General features: G+C 42.6%; 2 protein-coding genes across 2 annotated transcripts; both read right to left on the bottom strand.

Annotated features, from left to right (window-relative positions):
• Positions 1–5,167: 5,167 nt before the first annotated feature.
• LOC306775276 (ADP-ribosylation factor-like protein 8B) lies at positions 5,168–10,395 on the bottom strand. The gene is made up of 7 exons (XM_079265597.1): positions 10,207–10,395; positions 8,734–8,814; positions 8,539–8,612; positions 8,201–8,294; positions 7,785–7,852; positions 7,141–7,211; positions 5,168–7,028 (listed from the first exon to the last, which is right to left on the bottom strand). The coding sequence occupies exons 1-7, from the start codon at positions 10,327–10,329 to the stop codon at positions 6,979–6,981; spliced, it is 561 nt and encodes a 186-aa protein (XP_079121723.1). The 5' UTR covers positions 10,330–10,395; the 3' UTR covers positions 5,168–6,978.
• A 1,161-nt stretch (positions 10,396–11,556) lies between these two features.
• Positions 11,557–16,633, bottom strand: LOC306775272 (N-acylethanolamine-hydrolyzing acid amidase-like). Its single transcript, XM_079265593.1, has 11 exons — positions 16,442–16,633; positions 14,514–14,675; positions 14,251–14,374; positions 14,043–14,133; positions 13,868–13,953; positions 12,750–12,922; positions 12,597–12,659; positions 12,447–12,513; positions 12,316–12,344; positions 11,910–11,979; positions 11,557–11,782 (listed from the first exon to the last, which is right to left on the bottom strand). Exons 1-11 carry the CDS (start codon positions 16,612–16,614, stop codon positions 11,765–11,767), a joined length of 1,056 nt encoding a protein of 351 aa, XP_079121719.1. The 5' UTR covers positions 16,615–16,633; the 3' UTR covers positions 11,557–11,764.
• Positions 16,634–17,047: the final 414 nt, after the last annotated feature.

Below are 17,047 nucleotides of genomic sequence, written 5' to 3'. Positions count from 1 at the left end.
AGATTATGGTCCATTTAGAGTAAAATAGCCCATAAAGCAGGGTATGCTTTAGGGCGGGGCTACCTTGTGATTGACATGTCGTTACTGCTACCAGAGCCGTATAGGGCATCAGTACGTCACTCCTCCGCAGTCTGAATATGGTCACTTCCATTCACTGGCTGCAAAAACACTATTTTCAAAAATCCAAGATGCCGATGGCCAAAATGCTGAACTTAAGGCTTCAAAACAGCAGTCCAAAGATCATACATGGAAACAAGATGGATGAATTAAGACTACAGGCTAACCCAGCAACAGCATATCAGTGACTATTATGCCCACATCTCTAGAGAGACCTGGATCTATCGTAGCATTCTGGATCAGGCAGAGCCTGACAGGGCGTAGGATTCCGGTGGAACATCAACGATGATTGGTCCTCAGAAATTGTGAAAGTCGCTGGACAATGCATCCCTGATGTCTAATTTGAAATGTTATTAAGCTGCTGGACATTTTCCCGCCCAGAGACCTAAATATTGTTGTGTTGCTGCTGTTTACATTCCTCTTGATGCAAATTAAAAACAATGCACTACGAGAATGCACTACTGCTTTTGTTTTGTTGTGTTTTTCTTGTGTAGCAAAGCGGCTACAATTGCATTCCATTGTGTAACCCTGTGTTGCATAATGACGATGAATATCCTTGAATCGAGAGAGGAAATAAGCGTATTTCCCCAAATATCAAACCTTCTTTCTGTGGAACTGTGCTTATGGTAGTAATTATTTTTCTCGACTATGTGATTGACATCCCAGTGGAAGCGGGATGGCATGGCACCTCAGGGGATATGGATCAGTGTAAAACTGCTTCCGCTTGTATGACTTGTGTGTTGTGGCTAATGACCTATGTCTCTTCCATCTGCTTTTACAGGAGGATAAAAAAAAGCCGAGGATTAAAACTTAAATGCTGAATCACATGTTGGTGGAACAATACATCAACTGAGAGCAGAGGTGCAAAGGAGAACTAACCAAACCAACAAGTTGAGTTGTTCACATCACCCACATTACTATTCAACCCACATACCAAGTATACTCTCTTGTTCAAAGAATTACACTCCCTACATCAACTTTTCATTAAATATACATAAATCCAACACGGTTTAATAAAGTGGACTACAGTGAATCTGCCTTAAAATGCAGAATGATAAATACTCAATCTATATGTAAATACTAGGGGAAAAAAAAAAAAAATCACAACGCAGGAAAAATGCATTAGCCGCGTATTTGATCAGAGCCCCAGGAGCTGAAGTTCTGATTTTTAATGGAATCTGAGGAGGGGAGAGTGTCAGAGCCGAGGCAGGGAGGTGAGAGTGTGAAAGCGTTCGCAGGAGAGCCGGCTATCTGAGAGGACGCCGGATAACAGAATGGACCTGAAAGATTACTCGCACTGAGTGGAAATGGATTTATTGCATTTTGGAGGCCTCAGCAGCTTTTCTGCACTCCCACAATCACAAAAAAAAAAAAAAAAGAAAGACGAGAAAGTCATGGTTTACGTCAAATAAAAAATAACTTTCTCGTTTGACACTCAAACGGTGGTTTTCTATTATGGCTCGCAGCCACTCGACGAAAGCAAAGCCTATTGAACGTATTAAACTACATAGTTGGTTAAGTTTGAGTATTTTTCAAACACCTTGAGATGTTTTACAAAACACCGACCTACCATCCTCATATTTTCATCTTTTTATATTCTAACAAAACCCTACATTATAAACATGTACTGTACTCATCAACATGGTGAAGTTTTACAGATATTTTTACCATGTTCACATCTTAGTTGAGCGCGTTGGCTAACATTTGCGTATTAGCACGCAGGCATTTAGGCATAAACAAAGTATTGGACTTTGTCTTGATGAGAAGTCAGTGGATCACCAAAGTAATTCCAATGTGTGGATAGAATTTAATGCCAAAACTTTTTACTCAAAACCACAAATGTGAATCTCATGGCGGCTCTGGAGGAAAACTCATCTTCGAACGAGCCTACTCAATGTCATTGGGATTCATCCTCTGGGCGCCATGAATATTCCAGGCGGTGTTCAAAATGACTCCCTATTTACCACATTTTGCAGTATATTCACTGTCTGCCATTTAATTTCAATGCCTGAAGTCTGAGTGAGGAAATGTATCCACCATATAGTACCATGAACAAATCCACAAGGTCCACGGCACGGAATTTCTGCGAAACAAATCCCACAATGCACTGCTCTGCATTTTATAGATGAGAAAATGACCCTTGCGGGACTCAACAGCTGTCAGTGATGATGCAAAAGGAGGTTGATTCGCAAGTGTCTGAAATCTCAATTGAAATGTAGAGTTGGTAATCTTCAAAAACAATTTTGAGATGTTTTTTTTTAAATCTAGCGTACACTTGCAAGTTTCTAAAAATTACCTACCCTAGCTTTAATGTCTACCATATGAAAAGTAGTTTTGATGCAGGACGGCTAACTATCTGCTGCTGCTTTCAGCAAAATGTTATGACTCGTTTTAAAGGGAAGTCCACGAATGTAAAGATATTGGCATCAGAATGTGATGGGAAAAAAAATTATTATAACAGCCAAATTGAAAATCACATTGAGTGAAACGCACTAAATGGTCGGGGACCTCGGGGTTAACCAACTAAGTTGAGGAATGTATTTGTCTATGGAGTCTTATTAAGCTGGGCTGTTACAGGGTGGGTGTGCCTGTCACCATCTGTGTTTTACAGGGTGCAGAGCAGTAAGGGATGGTGACGTGTGCCATGCAGCTCTGTATGAATCATGTGACATTCCACACATGGTGATTAGTGCCAAATTATGGTCCAAACTGGGACCTGGATGAAGTGCTTGCAGATGCACGTCAATGCTAAAGCTTCAAACCTCTAACGCCCAAACTACAGTTTAACAACAACTTATTTACGTCTCATTAAACAGAGGCTTTAAGATCCCGGGACAAATGACCACACAGTTAGCTCAGCTAAAGACAGTGGTGCTCTGATGTCATCGGACTTATTGGCAAACAACGGTAAGAAAGCAACTGACTGCCTGGGCCAATGTGACATCCTGTCTCCAATATGAACGCCTGTTTCCATGCCGCACATATGTATTAAAACACAGAGAACACAGTATAGAGTTTTACAGAGCTCCACCCACGCTTCATTTTGGATTTCCACCAAGTCAGGCTGCATCTGCTTTGTAATTATCTGCTGAATGTTAGATTTAATATCTTGCTGTTCAAAACTCCTTCTGATACAGGTGCTGTAAATCAGACAACAAAGGACCTTCACCTTGAGAACCAAATGTTGGCAGCTTGATGGGTTTAGTGAGATGCTCTGTGGGCGCCCTGTAAATGCTGAATATCATAAACATTATGATCTTAAAAGTTGAAATGCTGGAAGTAGACTAACATCACAGGCCTGCCTGGTAGATATAAAACAGTTTATAATGACACAGGGAATAAGAGGGCAGAGGAAGGAAACGGGGATGCTTCAGCCTTGATAGAGACGGGACAATAGTTACTAAAGCGCCCAGTGTGCACGCTAAATAAACCCAGACGCACACAGGTAACACATACATTATATCATCTTTGACTGGACAGACAAACGTTTTCTCACTGTAAAAAAAAACAAACATCCCGGTGACTTCCACGGATAACAAGGTGACACATCTGCGCAGGATGTGTAAAAGAAATGATTATAAGGCTGCATGAACGAGGTGTTCGTACACCGACTGTTGAGTGAGACTGTCCAGGGCCGTTTTGCTGGAAAGACGGGAGCGAATCAGCCGAAGTAAGCGACAGCAGCTTCAATCACGAACCGTTTATGTGCATGAGACAGGTCGGCGTTCTACAGACAGGAAGCTGAATAGATGCTTGTGCCGTCAGACAAAAACAAAAACAAAAAAAAACATTGAATATTAAATCAGAGTGAAGCTCAAACTTGGACCCCTGTTAAAAATTGAGTTACATCCTCATAATCTAAGAAAGGTATGTGGGAGTGAATCATGTCTGGACAAATATTCTATAATTCAAATTTATAGAAGCCCTTGTAATTTTGGTGATGAATGGTCATTCACAGGACTGACCAACGCCTTTGGACATTTAGGAAATAGCAGAGTTGTGACAGGTGGTAGGTGCAAAACATGTCGGATTACCTAATGAGCCCATTGGCTCGTAATGGAGTGGAACTACATTAATAGTATGTCACGCCTTTGCGTCTTCTCCGTGACCTCCTCACATAAATCCTTGTGGCAGGTTTGTAACCAGCACTTAATCCCTGGCGGTCGTTGCAAATGTAAACCACACACGACACGTACGAATATGAACTTCCCATGCGGACACACACACACACACACACACACACACACACACACACACACACACAGGTCTCAACTGATGGAATTCATCGGATAACACCTAGATCTGTCCACACGTTCAAACTACTGCCCTGGCGTACACTGAATGGCAGCAGCTGTTCATTTAAAAACTGCGTTTAAGAAATAAGATGAATTAAGGTGTTCTTGCTTTAACAGCACAGGCCTCCTCTCTCCAGCTGTGAGAACACGGCTCGCTTTATTGCCCCCCAGTTTGTGACACACTCCCCGCGCCCGTCTTAACATTCTGCTTAGCACAGTGTTAGATTTCTGCGCATCATTTTCTGCCAAGAAACACTGAGGAGGTGTTAATCATCCATCATGGGATCTGTAAGTAACAATAGCTGCACAAAGATCCACAAAGGCACCAAGTTAAAGCCTGAATAATGAAATCGAGTGAACTGTGGGGGCATTTAGGCTGCCAGATGAGCGCCTCCTTTCACAATGCTTTGTGGATGAAGGTGCTGTGAACTTTCAAGGCAAGAATTGGTGAGGCAGTAGCTTAAAACTAAGCTGTAATCGCCCATACACACTCAGTGGAACACTCAAACTCCTACCATTGACATTTGCCAGGCCTGCACCAAAACATTGCCCAACAATAAGCACTGCATTGAAAGAAAGGGGGCTAAAGCAGGTTTATGATGCACCAAAAGAGAACTTCAGGTTAAACTGCAGAGTTTTCAGTCTGCAGAGACTTTCAAGCTCCCATCCTTTATATCTATTATCCTTCCAAAGTCCTCTGCTTCCACCTAGTGGGGACTACCTACAATACATTGACCACTGGATGCCACACTTGAAAACCTTAAAAATAAAAACAAATTTATTAGCAATCAGAGGGGGGGGGGGGTGGGGGGGGGGGGGGGTGCATACATCTACAGGAGCATTTGTTGGAATAGAAATGCAAAATGTTATTTACAAAATCTGCAATTGAATGTTAATAAGTTCAGCACATGCACACACAAATTGCAAATAGGCTATATTAATAATTATTATTATTATTATTACACCGGTAACAAAAGCTTTCCCCCCAAAATAACCCACAGTTACCCACATTTTAAAGTCCCTCACTGCTGCTGTGGTCCCAACGATCGACATGTAGGATTACTACGATCACCGACAGATGCAGAACATTGTGTGTGTGTGTGTGTGTGTAATGGATTTGTACAAAACAATTACAGTAAAACACAGAAGCCATGTAGGTCTACGTAGAGCATTGTAGCAGTTATCAGCAACACTCACACAGAAAACAAAGATGCACTGGCCAAGCAAGGGGCAGATTAATATACAGCGATACCGCGAGGAATAAGTCCCGTCGCTGAAAGGAAATGACATGTCGATCGCCTTCTGAGGAGACTGCGTCGTCCTCGGGCTGCTACAAAAAGACATCGGGATTCAGACACGGGCGTGTGTGGGCAAGTGGCAATGCATGTATGACATCAAGCGGCACGTTGAACTCATGGACCGTCTTCTGTTCTCCGTGTTGCTCAGTCATCACGACCAACACTGGCTTTCTGTGATCCAACCCGAACAAAATAGGGATTATCTAACGAGACACTTTGGGAACACCCGTCGCTGTGCTCAGACAATATTCTTAAAAATCACTCAACAACCTGAGAATGGCAAGAAAGAGTTCCGAGCTACATTAAAGTGGCTCAGGCTACAGGTGAAACCGCATTCACATAACCCATCAAAAACAACAAATGTAACATTTTCTCATTCCATTGTTAGTACAGTGCTGCGTTAGTACAGTGCTGTCTTTTCTCAGACATCGTAAAGCGTTTGTGAGATTACAAAACATAAAATGAGATCGTTGGAGGGGGGGGGGGGGGGGTGGCGTTAAGAGCAATCAGGACATGTCTGCTGCGTCTGGACCAAGTGTTGTGTAATAGTGGGTTAGAAGTGGCATTGGGCAATAACCGATTGGAACGCTCCCTTTAGTCAAAGGCACTTTAAACTCTGTTGACCCATTTTAGGATTTTGCCTCAGACAAAACAAACACTCACAGTCTCACCTTCTATTCATCTTTACGTTATGTGGAAACTTTGACTTAAGTCACATCATAAAATTGATACTTCCAGCTAAATAAAAAGGCTACATTGCAAAGATGTCATCGGGAATTTACGGTTTGAGCACAAGCTACATCGTCATGTGGCAAATAACTGTGAAAAACTACAATCGCAACCTCGTAAACACCAACGGAGCAGACGTCTACATGTGGGATTAGGAGGTCCGTCCTAGTGTCGCTGGGGGGCGGCACACCGTAACATCATTAGATTGTTGTGTCGAACGGAACAGAAACCATTAAAAAGAAATAAAGAAACTCAGACAGATCATGTTCACAGTGACCAGCGATAAGGCATGATGGGAATGAATTCCACCTTTCAGCAAAGTACTGAAACAACTCTTCAAGACTCCGGATAGCTGGGGGTGGCGGTAGTGCTGTACAGGGGGCTACACATCTATGGTAGTGTACTGGGCGGTGCAGGTTGGTGACGGTAGTGCGCAGATAGCTGGAATACTTCACAGAGGCAGTGGAGAGGATGGCTGTCGAGGACCCATGACCGTTAGGGGGCTGAGGCCAGAGCTGCGACCGGGGAGGGCTTCAATTTCAGCTCCTCCGTGACTTTGAATGCTGGATGAGCCACTGCAGCGTGATATCTGCAGAGGGAGGGATAGTACGACATTGTTGTGAGCTCAGCAGGCCCACACATCACGAAACATTTGTATATATATATATATAGTATCATTTAAACTGTGATCTGCTCCTTGCCTATATTGTCCTTCTCTTTGCAGGAGACGGAATAGCAGCAGATCTCTCGGTCCTGAATGCCGGATAGATTCCTGGAAAAGGAAAGAAGGAAACATGAAACCTCCAAGTACACGTTAGAGTCTTATGTTTAAGTGGATAAACTTTACTGGCATATGCAAATACAGTAGACCACACAAAAGACAGGATTAGCATTTGATTGGTGTATTCTAGCCTGTACTGATCCATTAAACGGCCCAAAATTGATCCTCAGGACCCAAAAATCACAGCATTGGGATTTGGGTCCAGTTGTATTTGGAGTAAACTTACAGCTATTGATACAATGATTCACCTTCACTTCACGGCCAGAAGTCTGCGGTCTCTTTCCAGATCTATGGGCATTAATATGTTGCTTCCAACAGCCTCCATTATTCTGGGAAGGCTTTTCATAAAATAAATGATTTCAGTATTTTAGATTTACCACTTAGTTTTGGTCATGCTGTGTATAATTTAATGTGTTGGAAATGCCCAATGTCATAACTTTCGGATCACCACCGGGATACTCCTGCCACTGATTCATCATGACACTGGGATACTTTACATCTGAGCAAAGTCCTGACGTTTGTGCAGGATTATCAACAACAACGCTGAGGTTTTGAGCGCCTCACATTTTTTCAATGAGCTGCTTCTCGTCGAGTGCGTTGGGTAGGTCTCGTTTGTTGCCCAGTACTAGAACCTGAAATGTTGGAGAAAAGAGCTGATCAATATCCAGCAGAGTAATGTATCAGCGTCATCCCACAGTGTGATCACACAGAATCCTTACTGTTCGGGTACAATAACGTGTGTGGCATCAGGTTACAGCACATCAAAGCCCGTCGAGTCAATTAGCCCGTCAGCTTAGATATTGAAAACGCATTAAAGAGAATCCTGGCCTGGACTCAAATCACCACTTTGTGTTTCATCAAGCCTGCGTCACTGCAACCCATCAGTTACTTATTACGAGTTGAATCCCCGCTTGCGAGCAGAGTCGCTACACAGAAATCATGAGTTTTTTTGGGCTAAAGACCACAAGTGTTCCTCTTACGGGAATTCCTTGCAGCTGTGGTTTGTCTAAAAGGTTGTGCAGTTCATTTCTGGAAGCTTCTATCTTCTCTTGGTCTGCTGCATCCACCATGTAACTGCAAAGGGGAAAAAAATTAAAAGACTTTTGGTAACTCATCAAAAACCAAATAGTTAACCTCTTACGGCAAAGTTCGTAATGACACAGATATGAAATACATATTACACATATTGAATAAGCAGAGTATTGCATCAGTGTGTGTGTGTGATGGTCGTTCTGTTTTTCAGGATCCCAGGAAGCCAAATAGCAAACGTGTGGTCACGAAGGCCACCTGCCGTACGTGGTGGTGTCCCCAAACTTACACAATAGCATTGACTCCTCTACAGTAGCGCTCCCACATGCTTCTGAAGCGAGGCTGTCCCCCTATGTCCCATATCTGAGGACACAAAGCACAGAATCAAAAATACAGTCTTACGGGAGACAAAAGCCGGTTTAAAACAGAATTAAAATAGAAACAGTGAAGGCATCCAGCTGGATGTTTCTGCTCATTAGCTTACCTTTATTGTCACATTGCCTTTAGTGACCTTCCGCATGTTGAAACCGACCGTGGGAATCATGTCCTCACTGAACTGGCCTGACTACACGAGACAAAAAGGCCACACGTTCGTGATTACTGCAACTAGCGACTGCAATATGAGGTGATGAAACGGTTACAAATATTCACATGCATTTCCATTTTGCTGCTATTTAATTTCTACCATTTGTGTACTGACGCACTGTACAAAGCCAGTGTCTCAGTATCACCAAAATAAAAACCTGTCCACGTGTATTTACGTCTGTGCAGTTTATTCGCATTCAGAAGTCGCATGAAAAAGCGAAGCTGAAGTGAATGATTTTGATGAAAACAATACCGAATCAGCTGCTTGTTGTCCTTTTACTCCACTAATCACTGTTAAGATGATGGCATCTACACATCAGCATACATTAGCCTTCAACGGAGCTTTCTGCAACCAGCCAGCGCTTTGTAACTTAACATTCCACAGGCTTAACGTGCCGTACAAGGCATTTTATCCTAAAAGTGGGGTCGCTCTACTGTAAAGCCCACGGGGTCGGCTTTGATAAGAAAAAAGCAGAAATTCAATAATAACTTTGGCTCTATGGCTCATACACCAGTCCAAAGGTCCCACAAAGTGAAGGAGAGGGCAGTTTTGTTTGTTTTTCTAACCTAATCACCAGACATGACCACAACAGATTCAGAAGAATACAAATTGTAGTCTTGAGATGAATCCAGGAGGAGGAGGAGCCGACAGTACCGTGAAACTACAACTAGACCTCCTAAGACTACAGAGTGATCAGATACACAGACGTAAACAACAGTGGACTACAGAATCGAACCCTTCACCACATGCACACACCAAAGGTTGTGGCAAGCTCGACATGCAAACAAAGTGGTCAAACAAAGAGGGAAATCATCATTTAAAACAATATAATGCTAGCTATAGGACAACGTGCCATAAATGTAACCTTGACGAAAAATAAACGGGACCCGATGACATTAATGCATTTAATTATGCAACTTTGGCATAAAATAGTATATTACACGCATATACTGTACACCCAATCAAGCCATATTTATAATCTATTCATAATAACATAGATAGCTAACAGCTATTGTGGCTCCAGGCCTCGGTCGCGAGATGACACAGATATGACGAGAGTGTTTACAAAGTTAGCTCGTTGCAACAACATGTCGATGTTGTGACACACCGGCAGCTTTTTTTTACAAAGCTCCGACAACTCCGTTCACATGACCGGTTTCATAAGTATGCGCACAGTCATACCAACAACTTCGTCACTCTAGCTACAGCCAAACAGCTAGTCACTGTCACCGGTGCTCCAGCTGTGCCCAATGTTTGGAACAATAACGTGAATGTTGCAGCGAATATATTTTACTCGTAACATATGAAAAGATAAACCTTTAACGTGAGCCTGGGCCCCAACACTGACACTGCTTGTTTAGCTTTACTTACTGCAATCACATTGACGAATGTGGTTTTTCCGGAGTACTGAAGTCCCACCAGTGTGAGCTCCATCTCCTCTTTCCAGAAGATGGACCGGAACCAGTCCAGAAGCCTGTTCATGAGGGCCAGCATCTTGGATGACAAGGTGGTCGCAGTGCTTCTGTAGTCGTCTGGACGTGAGCTTGACTGGCTGGCTAGCAGCAGTCTACACAGGAAGTAGCTTTGCGGCTTTGTCATATCATGTGATCACACTGAACAAGTGTTGCTGGTCCCGCGCATGGAGCGGAAGGTGCACGCTGAGAAGTTCATGCACCTCACGGGAGCGCGCGCAAGGAAAGCGGAACTTGACTGATATTCAGTGACTTTACTTTTGAGAGGACGCGTTTGTGTTTTTTTAGACGGTTACTAACCTTCAGGGTTCTCCGAGCAGCTCGCAACTCAATCAGGTGTCTGGACAGCAACGGCTTCAACACAGGACAACACACAAACGGGTCAAAGACGAAACAAAAGGCCTATATAGTCAATGTAGCACAGGTGTTCTTATTGGATAATTGATTGAGCAGGATTTCAAATCTATTGGACAATGGATCCAAAGCCACACCCACCGCTGATTAGTAATTGTGTATTTACTAATTCCACACTGTAAACATACTATGTTACAAGTAAAAGTCCTGCAATGAAAACTTCAAGTGAAAGGTATTTAAATAAAAGTCAAAGTGCTCAATACAGAAACATTTTTTCTGTGTTTTAATGTAAAACCAGGCTTTTACTGTTAGTTGGTTTAGGTGAAGAACATTTTCAGCTGTTTTGTATAGGAGTGTTACTAATGTGTATTTTTATTCGTTTATCATTCACGGAGTGGGCGGCTGTGGTTTTTCATTGTTGTTTTGGGAGACAAATTTCTGTGTCTTTCACCTTCCCAAATTACAACGCTAACTTTCAAAACCAACACTTTTACTTTCACAACCAACATCCAAATTTAGTTTCGAAACTATTCTCTGCAGGTGTCATATATTGGAAACATTGTGTGTATACGTGGCAGTGCGCTTTTGGTTTTGGAACTCCGCATTTTACTTTGGGAAGTCAGCGCAATGTAACTTTCCTTTCAACTTCCCAATCTAGTGTGCTAACTTTCAACAGCTATACTTTTACATCCAAAACCAATATGAAAATTCTGCTTTCATTGTGCACCACGTCAGCTTCAATTTGGAAAGTATTATCCGCAGACAGGTCCTTTCCATCCTTGTTCATTCCAACTCGTGCCGTTTGTCAGTGTCATTAAGAAAGTCTGTGTCACTCAACACTTCTTCAGCTGACTCCAGATGGCAGCAATCAAGTAAACATTTTTATTAAGCTTGACATATAAATTCCAGTTACAAAAGGTGACAAAAATGATCAGAGCAATTTTTATTCGCGACAGAAAAGCACCGTCACCCTCACAATGCTTGAGTCCGATTACCTTCCAATCGTTGATTATTCGATCTCCGCGTGATCGTGAATCTACAGGTAACCATGTTGGATGGACACTGCAGTAAAAATCGGTGCGGTGTCGAGCGCTCAAGGCTTGTCAGTTCGGTGGGCAGCCCTTGAAAGAGATGAGTGAGAGAGGGCCTCATTTTCAGTGAGACATCACCACTTCATTGCTCAATATTAATATATACGAGACAAACAAACAGATGCATTTAAGATGTAGTTGTGAAAGATGAAATTACCTGCGGCCTTATTAGTGTGTTGTACTTCTCGGGGGCTGCTGCACTCATTATTGTTGTGTAAACCGTACCTCTGGGGATTATCAACATAGAAGACATTAGATACCATCAAATATCATGCAATGTATAAACAACAAGCTATGTGAAGCCTCCTTGAAAATATAACCATAAAAAATAGGCATGTCATAATCATTAATGCAGCCAAAATATAAAACCCTCAATGTTTTCACAGAAACTCAGCTGTTGCTGTTCTATAACCTACTTGCTATGTGCTGAAGCCTGGTGTCAAACAAAGGCATTATTGACATTATTGGTGGTATGCACACAGCTCATCTCAGCAACATGAACAGTCATGTGACTCCTTGAAACAAAATATTTGAGCGTAATGGACGGAAAAAGTTCTCCTCACCCATTACACACCGGATACAGCGACAGAACCTATAAAGAAAGACAAGATTGTAAAATGTGCTGCACGCGATATTTCCCAGTATCATGTGTACTTTGGTCCCCTGAAGTATTGATGTATTCGTGCATACTTGCCTGATAAAGGGTCTCCATGTTGATGTGATCATGGCCGGTAGCATTTAATGCTTTGTTGGCTGCGTCTCTACAAAATGAATACATAAGAAGAGCATAATAGCAGCAACAGCAACGATATCGGGCAAGTATTCATCGTGCGTAATGACTCACCTTCGGTGATCCCTCGCTGGTGGCGGGAGCCAGTGGTCAAAGTTTGTCTCCACTCTGTACCATCTAAAACGGGAACGCACCATTTTTATGTTCCGGGGTTCGGTCGTGCAGTCACACTGAACACACACGTTGATATAACAGATCCTTGCCTACCCTCCAGTCAGGGGATCCAGTGGCCAGATATCAGCGGGGCCCGTTCGGTCTCTGGTGATGACGACCCCTTCTCTTGCTCGCACCCCACCCACGATGAAATACACCCCGGTGATGAGGGGAATCTTGGAGAGATGCATCACGGCATCGAGAAAGTCCTCTGCGTTCTCCAGTGTCTGCAAAGGTTACACACAACCAGACTGTGTGCAAAAATCATTCACTCTATTCGGCTCTATGTAGAGGACTATATAGTGCGCAATATACATCGGTAAAATAAAGAACAACACTACTCGCGTCACTTAAAAAACTATCTTTATAAGTTTGCTTTCACAGGCTTTGTGGCCTGAATTTTTCACTTGTATCTGTAAACAAACTCTCTTAACTTTTATTTGAATGATTGTTCTAATTATCTTACAATACTTATTGTAGTTTTTTCTCATTTGTTGCTTCTTTGCTCAATGTTGTATCACTTTAAAACATTTGAAATTGTTTTTATCCTTGTTTGCCATTTGTAACCTTTGTTTTGAATTGTGCTTCATAAATAAGGTTTGTTATTATTATTATTATTGTGCATATTATCGCGCCGTTAATAACGTCTTTGATGTCGGCAATTAAAACGTGCCAGATCAACGTCGGATGGTATCTTAACCATAATAAATACTGACATGCATTTTTGTAATAAATACATACTGTAAGCTGTTCTGTTGAGTTGCCACTTATCAAAATGCTCTGAGTGAATTTAAGTTCCCGTTGGACAGCAGCGATGCAACGTTTACTGTATGTCTAGGGCTTTTATTGTGAAAGGTCAAAAACAGAAGGAGCAAAGTGGTATGCACTGCAGTTGTGAATGTGGGGGCAAGAGGTGTATTTTCACAAATAAAGAAATACAGAGTACCTGGTGGCTGTTTGTGCCATGGAATTATTTCCGCACGACAAGTCATGAATTTGTCTCAATCGCGCTTTTCTTTCTCATCTCGTCCGTCTGCCATTTTTCCTCAACAACAAAATGGCGAACTTACTATAGTGAGTAGTAACTGATTTCAGACGCAGCCAAAGTAAAAGTCTCAGTTCCTCATACAGTAAACTTCCTCACACTGACTTCCGTAACACACTGTACTCACCTCCCTCACCAGCCAGCTGACTGGGGATCTCCGTAAAATGAAAGCCGACGCCACATTCTTCCACCAGTTATACCAGTGTTCACTGCCTGATGATCACAAACGCACACATGGAAACAAAAAGGAACAATAAAATCTGAATTTTGCAACATTTCTGGACAAAGAAGTGAGGTCTTACCTCTCTGGTCGCCAGACACGGTAAACTTGTTCGGACTCTGTCCCGTCCACAGGCCAATGTATCCAGCAAATGAAGTCCCACGGTACGCCACCTGGTGTGTCAAAAAAACAACATACAGAATTGTATCACCTCATCATGACAAAATAAAATTGTAATATAACTTCAGGAGGTGCAACGGTTATATAAGTGCTGTGTGTGCATACTGTACCTCTCCATTCTTGAGGAATATGACGTCCATAGTCAGATTCCTCAGAACAGGATGTGGATAATCAAGGTTCCTGCCATGGTACACGTGCCCATTTTTGTCCTGCGCTACGATGCTAGTGCAAAATCTAGGAATGCACAAAGGTTGTTCGCATGCATGAGAAGGCGTTCGCGTTTAATCCAGCGTACCTGTAAGGCATTGTAAACCCCTGCGTTGTACACACGTTTCTATTATAAAGGTGCAATTCGGTTTAAAATCACACATACGCAGATATTTCATAGGCAAAGTTGAGAATTATGACATCTGAAATGCTTCCCAGGTGTGAGGCCAAGCCACGGATCTCCCCCGCATACGGCTGAGGAATGAACTTTTCCAGGTCCTTCACCAAAGGTGCAACTGCATGATGAAGCCATTTCGGAACTGTAGTGCTGACAACAAGAAAAAAAGAAGAAAACATGTTTGTGTCAGCACTGGAAGATAAACACAATAACACACAATAACGCAATGGAGAAGTTAGGTCGCTGCTGAGTCAAGGCTGCCATAATTGAATCAATATTAAGTGAATATAATTCACTTAATTATTTTCTAATATTTGTGGGTAAGTCCCTGATTATCCCAGTGCACCGACCTCTTAGTTTAACCACCACTGATAAATTAAACTTTACTAGGACTGTCTATCTACGAATCGGATAAGTGCCATTGTAAGTAAAAAAAAAGACAATATTAAAGTGGCAAATTTTCGAGGAAACACTCACAAATTGTGAGATTATTGAGTCAATAACAAAAGCATTAAGGTCGTAACGTCACACTGACACAGTGACAGTTGGGCGTGGCTCCCATTGGATTTAATAGACTCAAGACCGGCCGCTTGTCTCCTAAACGGGCCGTGGCGGCGGTGAAACCCACGCGAAACAGAAACAGGAAGCTGACTCTCACTGCAAAGTCCAAGCCCTCAGGAAGACCGCTGGGCTTTGAAGCTATAACTTCACACGGTGGCCAAACTGTGGAATGATAGTTAGTTTCCCAGGTCTGACGCCTGATGCCATTGGGCCCAAAAATACTTTACATTGGGAAAGGAGACGTCTGTTACTCAGCGGATAATTGTTCTTGAGGAGAATCAACTCCCCAGTACCAACACGTGAATAGCCCTGATATTATTACTCATTAGGTCCTACAAGTTGTAAAATGCACTCATAGCCGAATCCAGAGTTATTTGTCCTCCTCCGTTCATGAGAATGAACCCGAGATCGAGGCTGCTCTATGGGCCAAATAATGAGTTTGGAGTGATGCCAAAGATACTCTATTACAAAACATAACATTACGCATTACAAGCTTCACCAATGGTTGGAAATGGTGTCCACTTCCCGTCTCCTAACTGGGCGTGGTTAACCCAGTAGTTTTACGAAAATCAGTTAGCTAGGGCGTTCGCAAACTTTAGTTGCCGGATCTGGCGAGAGAGTGTTGCTGAGAATGAGAAAATACTCTTTTGGTGTCACAATGTCCGGACGATGTGTGGCTTGTGAAAATGGGTCCAATATGTACTTTGGTTACTATGGAGCGAAGAAATCGGTCATAATTGATGTTCCCGTTAACTTCTCCCAAAGAGTAAATAGACCCAGGACCTGCAGTCTCCTAAAAGGGGCGTGGCAGTGGCGGACTCTGTCTCCTTCCTATGGTGTCTCTGGTAAAGGCACAGCTACAAGTTGTTCATCTCTACTTTGCTTTCCTGTAACTTTTACAATATTAGTATTTATTTATGTTCCTTAAAAGGACACCGAATGAACATTAAAGAAAATATCTATCTTTCAGGACCTTCAGCCCTGCTCAGAGGCCGTCCTTATAATAACGCTACTTCAGGAGCAACACAAATCAGATGGTTGGTGTCACAACACCACCAGTTTGTTTTTCTCATAAATGTATGACTTTGTAAATTTGTTATTCTTTGCTTGCAATTTTGCAACTTTAATCTCAGAGATTTACTTAAATTGACCTATAATGGCTCCTAATGCTCCGTAGAAGTCCTCTGTTAACTAAGAATGTTGAGAATTTGATCCTGATCAACTTATTTTCAACAGCCTCCTCATGAATCATCAATACGTTAGTTATGCACCGAGTCACTCGCTACTAAGGTTCTGCAACACGTGATACACGTTGAGCAGACTAAACAACCTACTTTCAGTTCTCGGAAACTTACTCGATAACCTCCGCGGCGGCTTTCCTCATGTAGTCTACGTCAAAGACTTTGAGCAAAGGGTTCCATCGCACCTCTGGATCTTCATCCAGGCTGATGTTCACTGTGGGGGGGGCGACCTGTGCCCGGCACGAGACCACCGCGAGTCCGAGCAGCAGCACCGCAGCCCGCATCATGATCACCGCGTCTGGTTCCAGTCCGAGCCAGGCTGAGCCAGGCGGAGACACTGCCGCCGGAGACGTGCCTGTGTTTTGCAGAACAAGAGTGAGACTTCCGATCCGAGTTTTTCAAAGTAAGAGCTGGTTAATAGACAGGTTATAAAATACCGAGCTTCCGCAAACGAACGGCTCTTGGCTTTATAATGACAGTAATCAATATGAGAATTAATTATAAGATAAATGAAGAAACATACTTGAGAAGAACAGCGAAAAAGCAACACGTTGTACCCAAAGTATCAATAGTAGACTACTCTTAAGTAGAATGGTCCCTGTCAGTGTTATGTTCTTGCATCTTTGTTATGAATGCGTTATGTGCGCAGTACTGTAATGCTGGTCGAGGTGAAGCTACTTTTACTGCTTCATTTAATGTTGGGTAGTTAAATCTATAATA

The sequence above is a fragment of the Melanostigma gelatinosum genome (genome assembly GCF_949748355.1).
Source record: "Melanostigma gelatinosum genome assembly, chromosome: 3".
Lineage (NCBI taxonomy): Eukaryota > Metazoa > Chordata > Actinopteri > Perciformes > Zoarcidae > Melanostigma > Melanostigma gelatinosum.
Note: the sequence above shows the minus strand (reverse complement) of the source record. Positions and strands in the feature narration are given on the sequence as shown.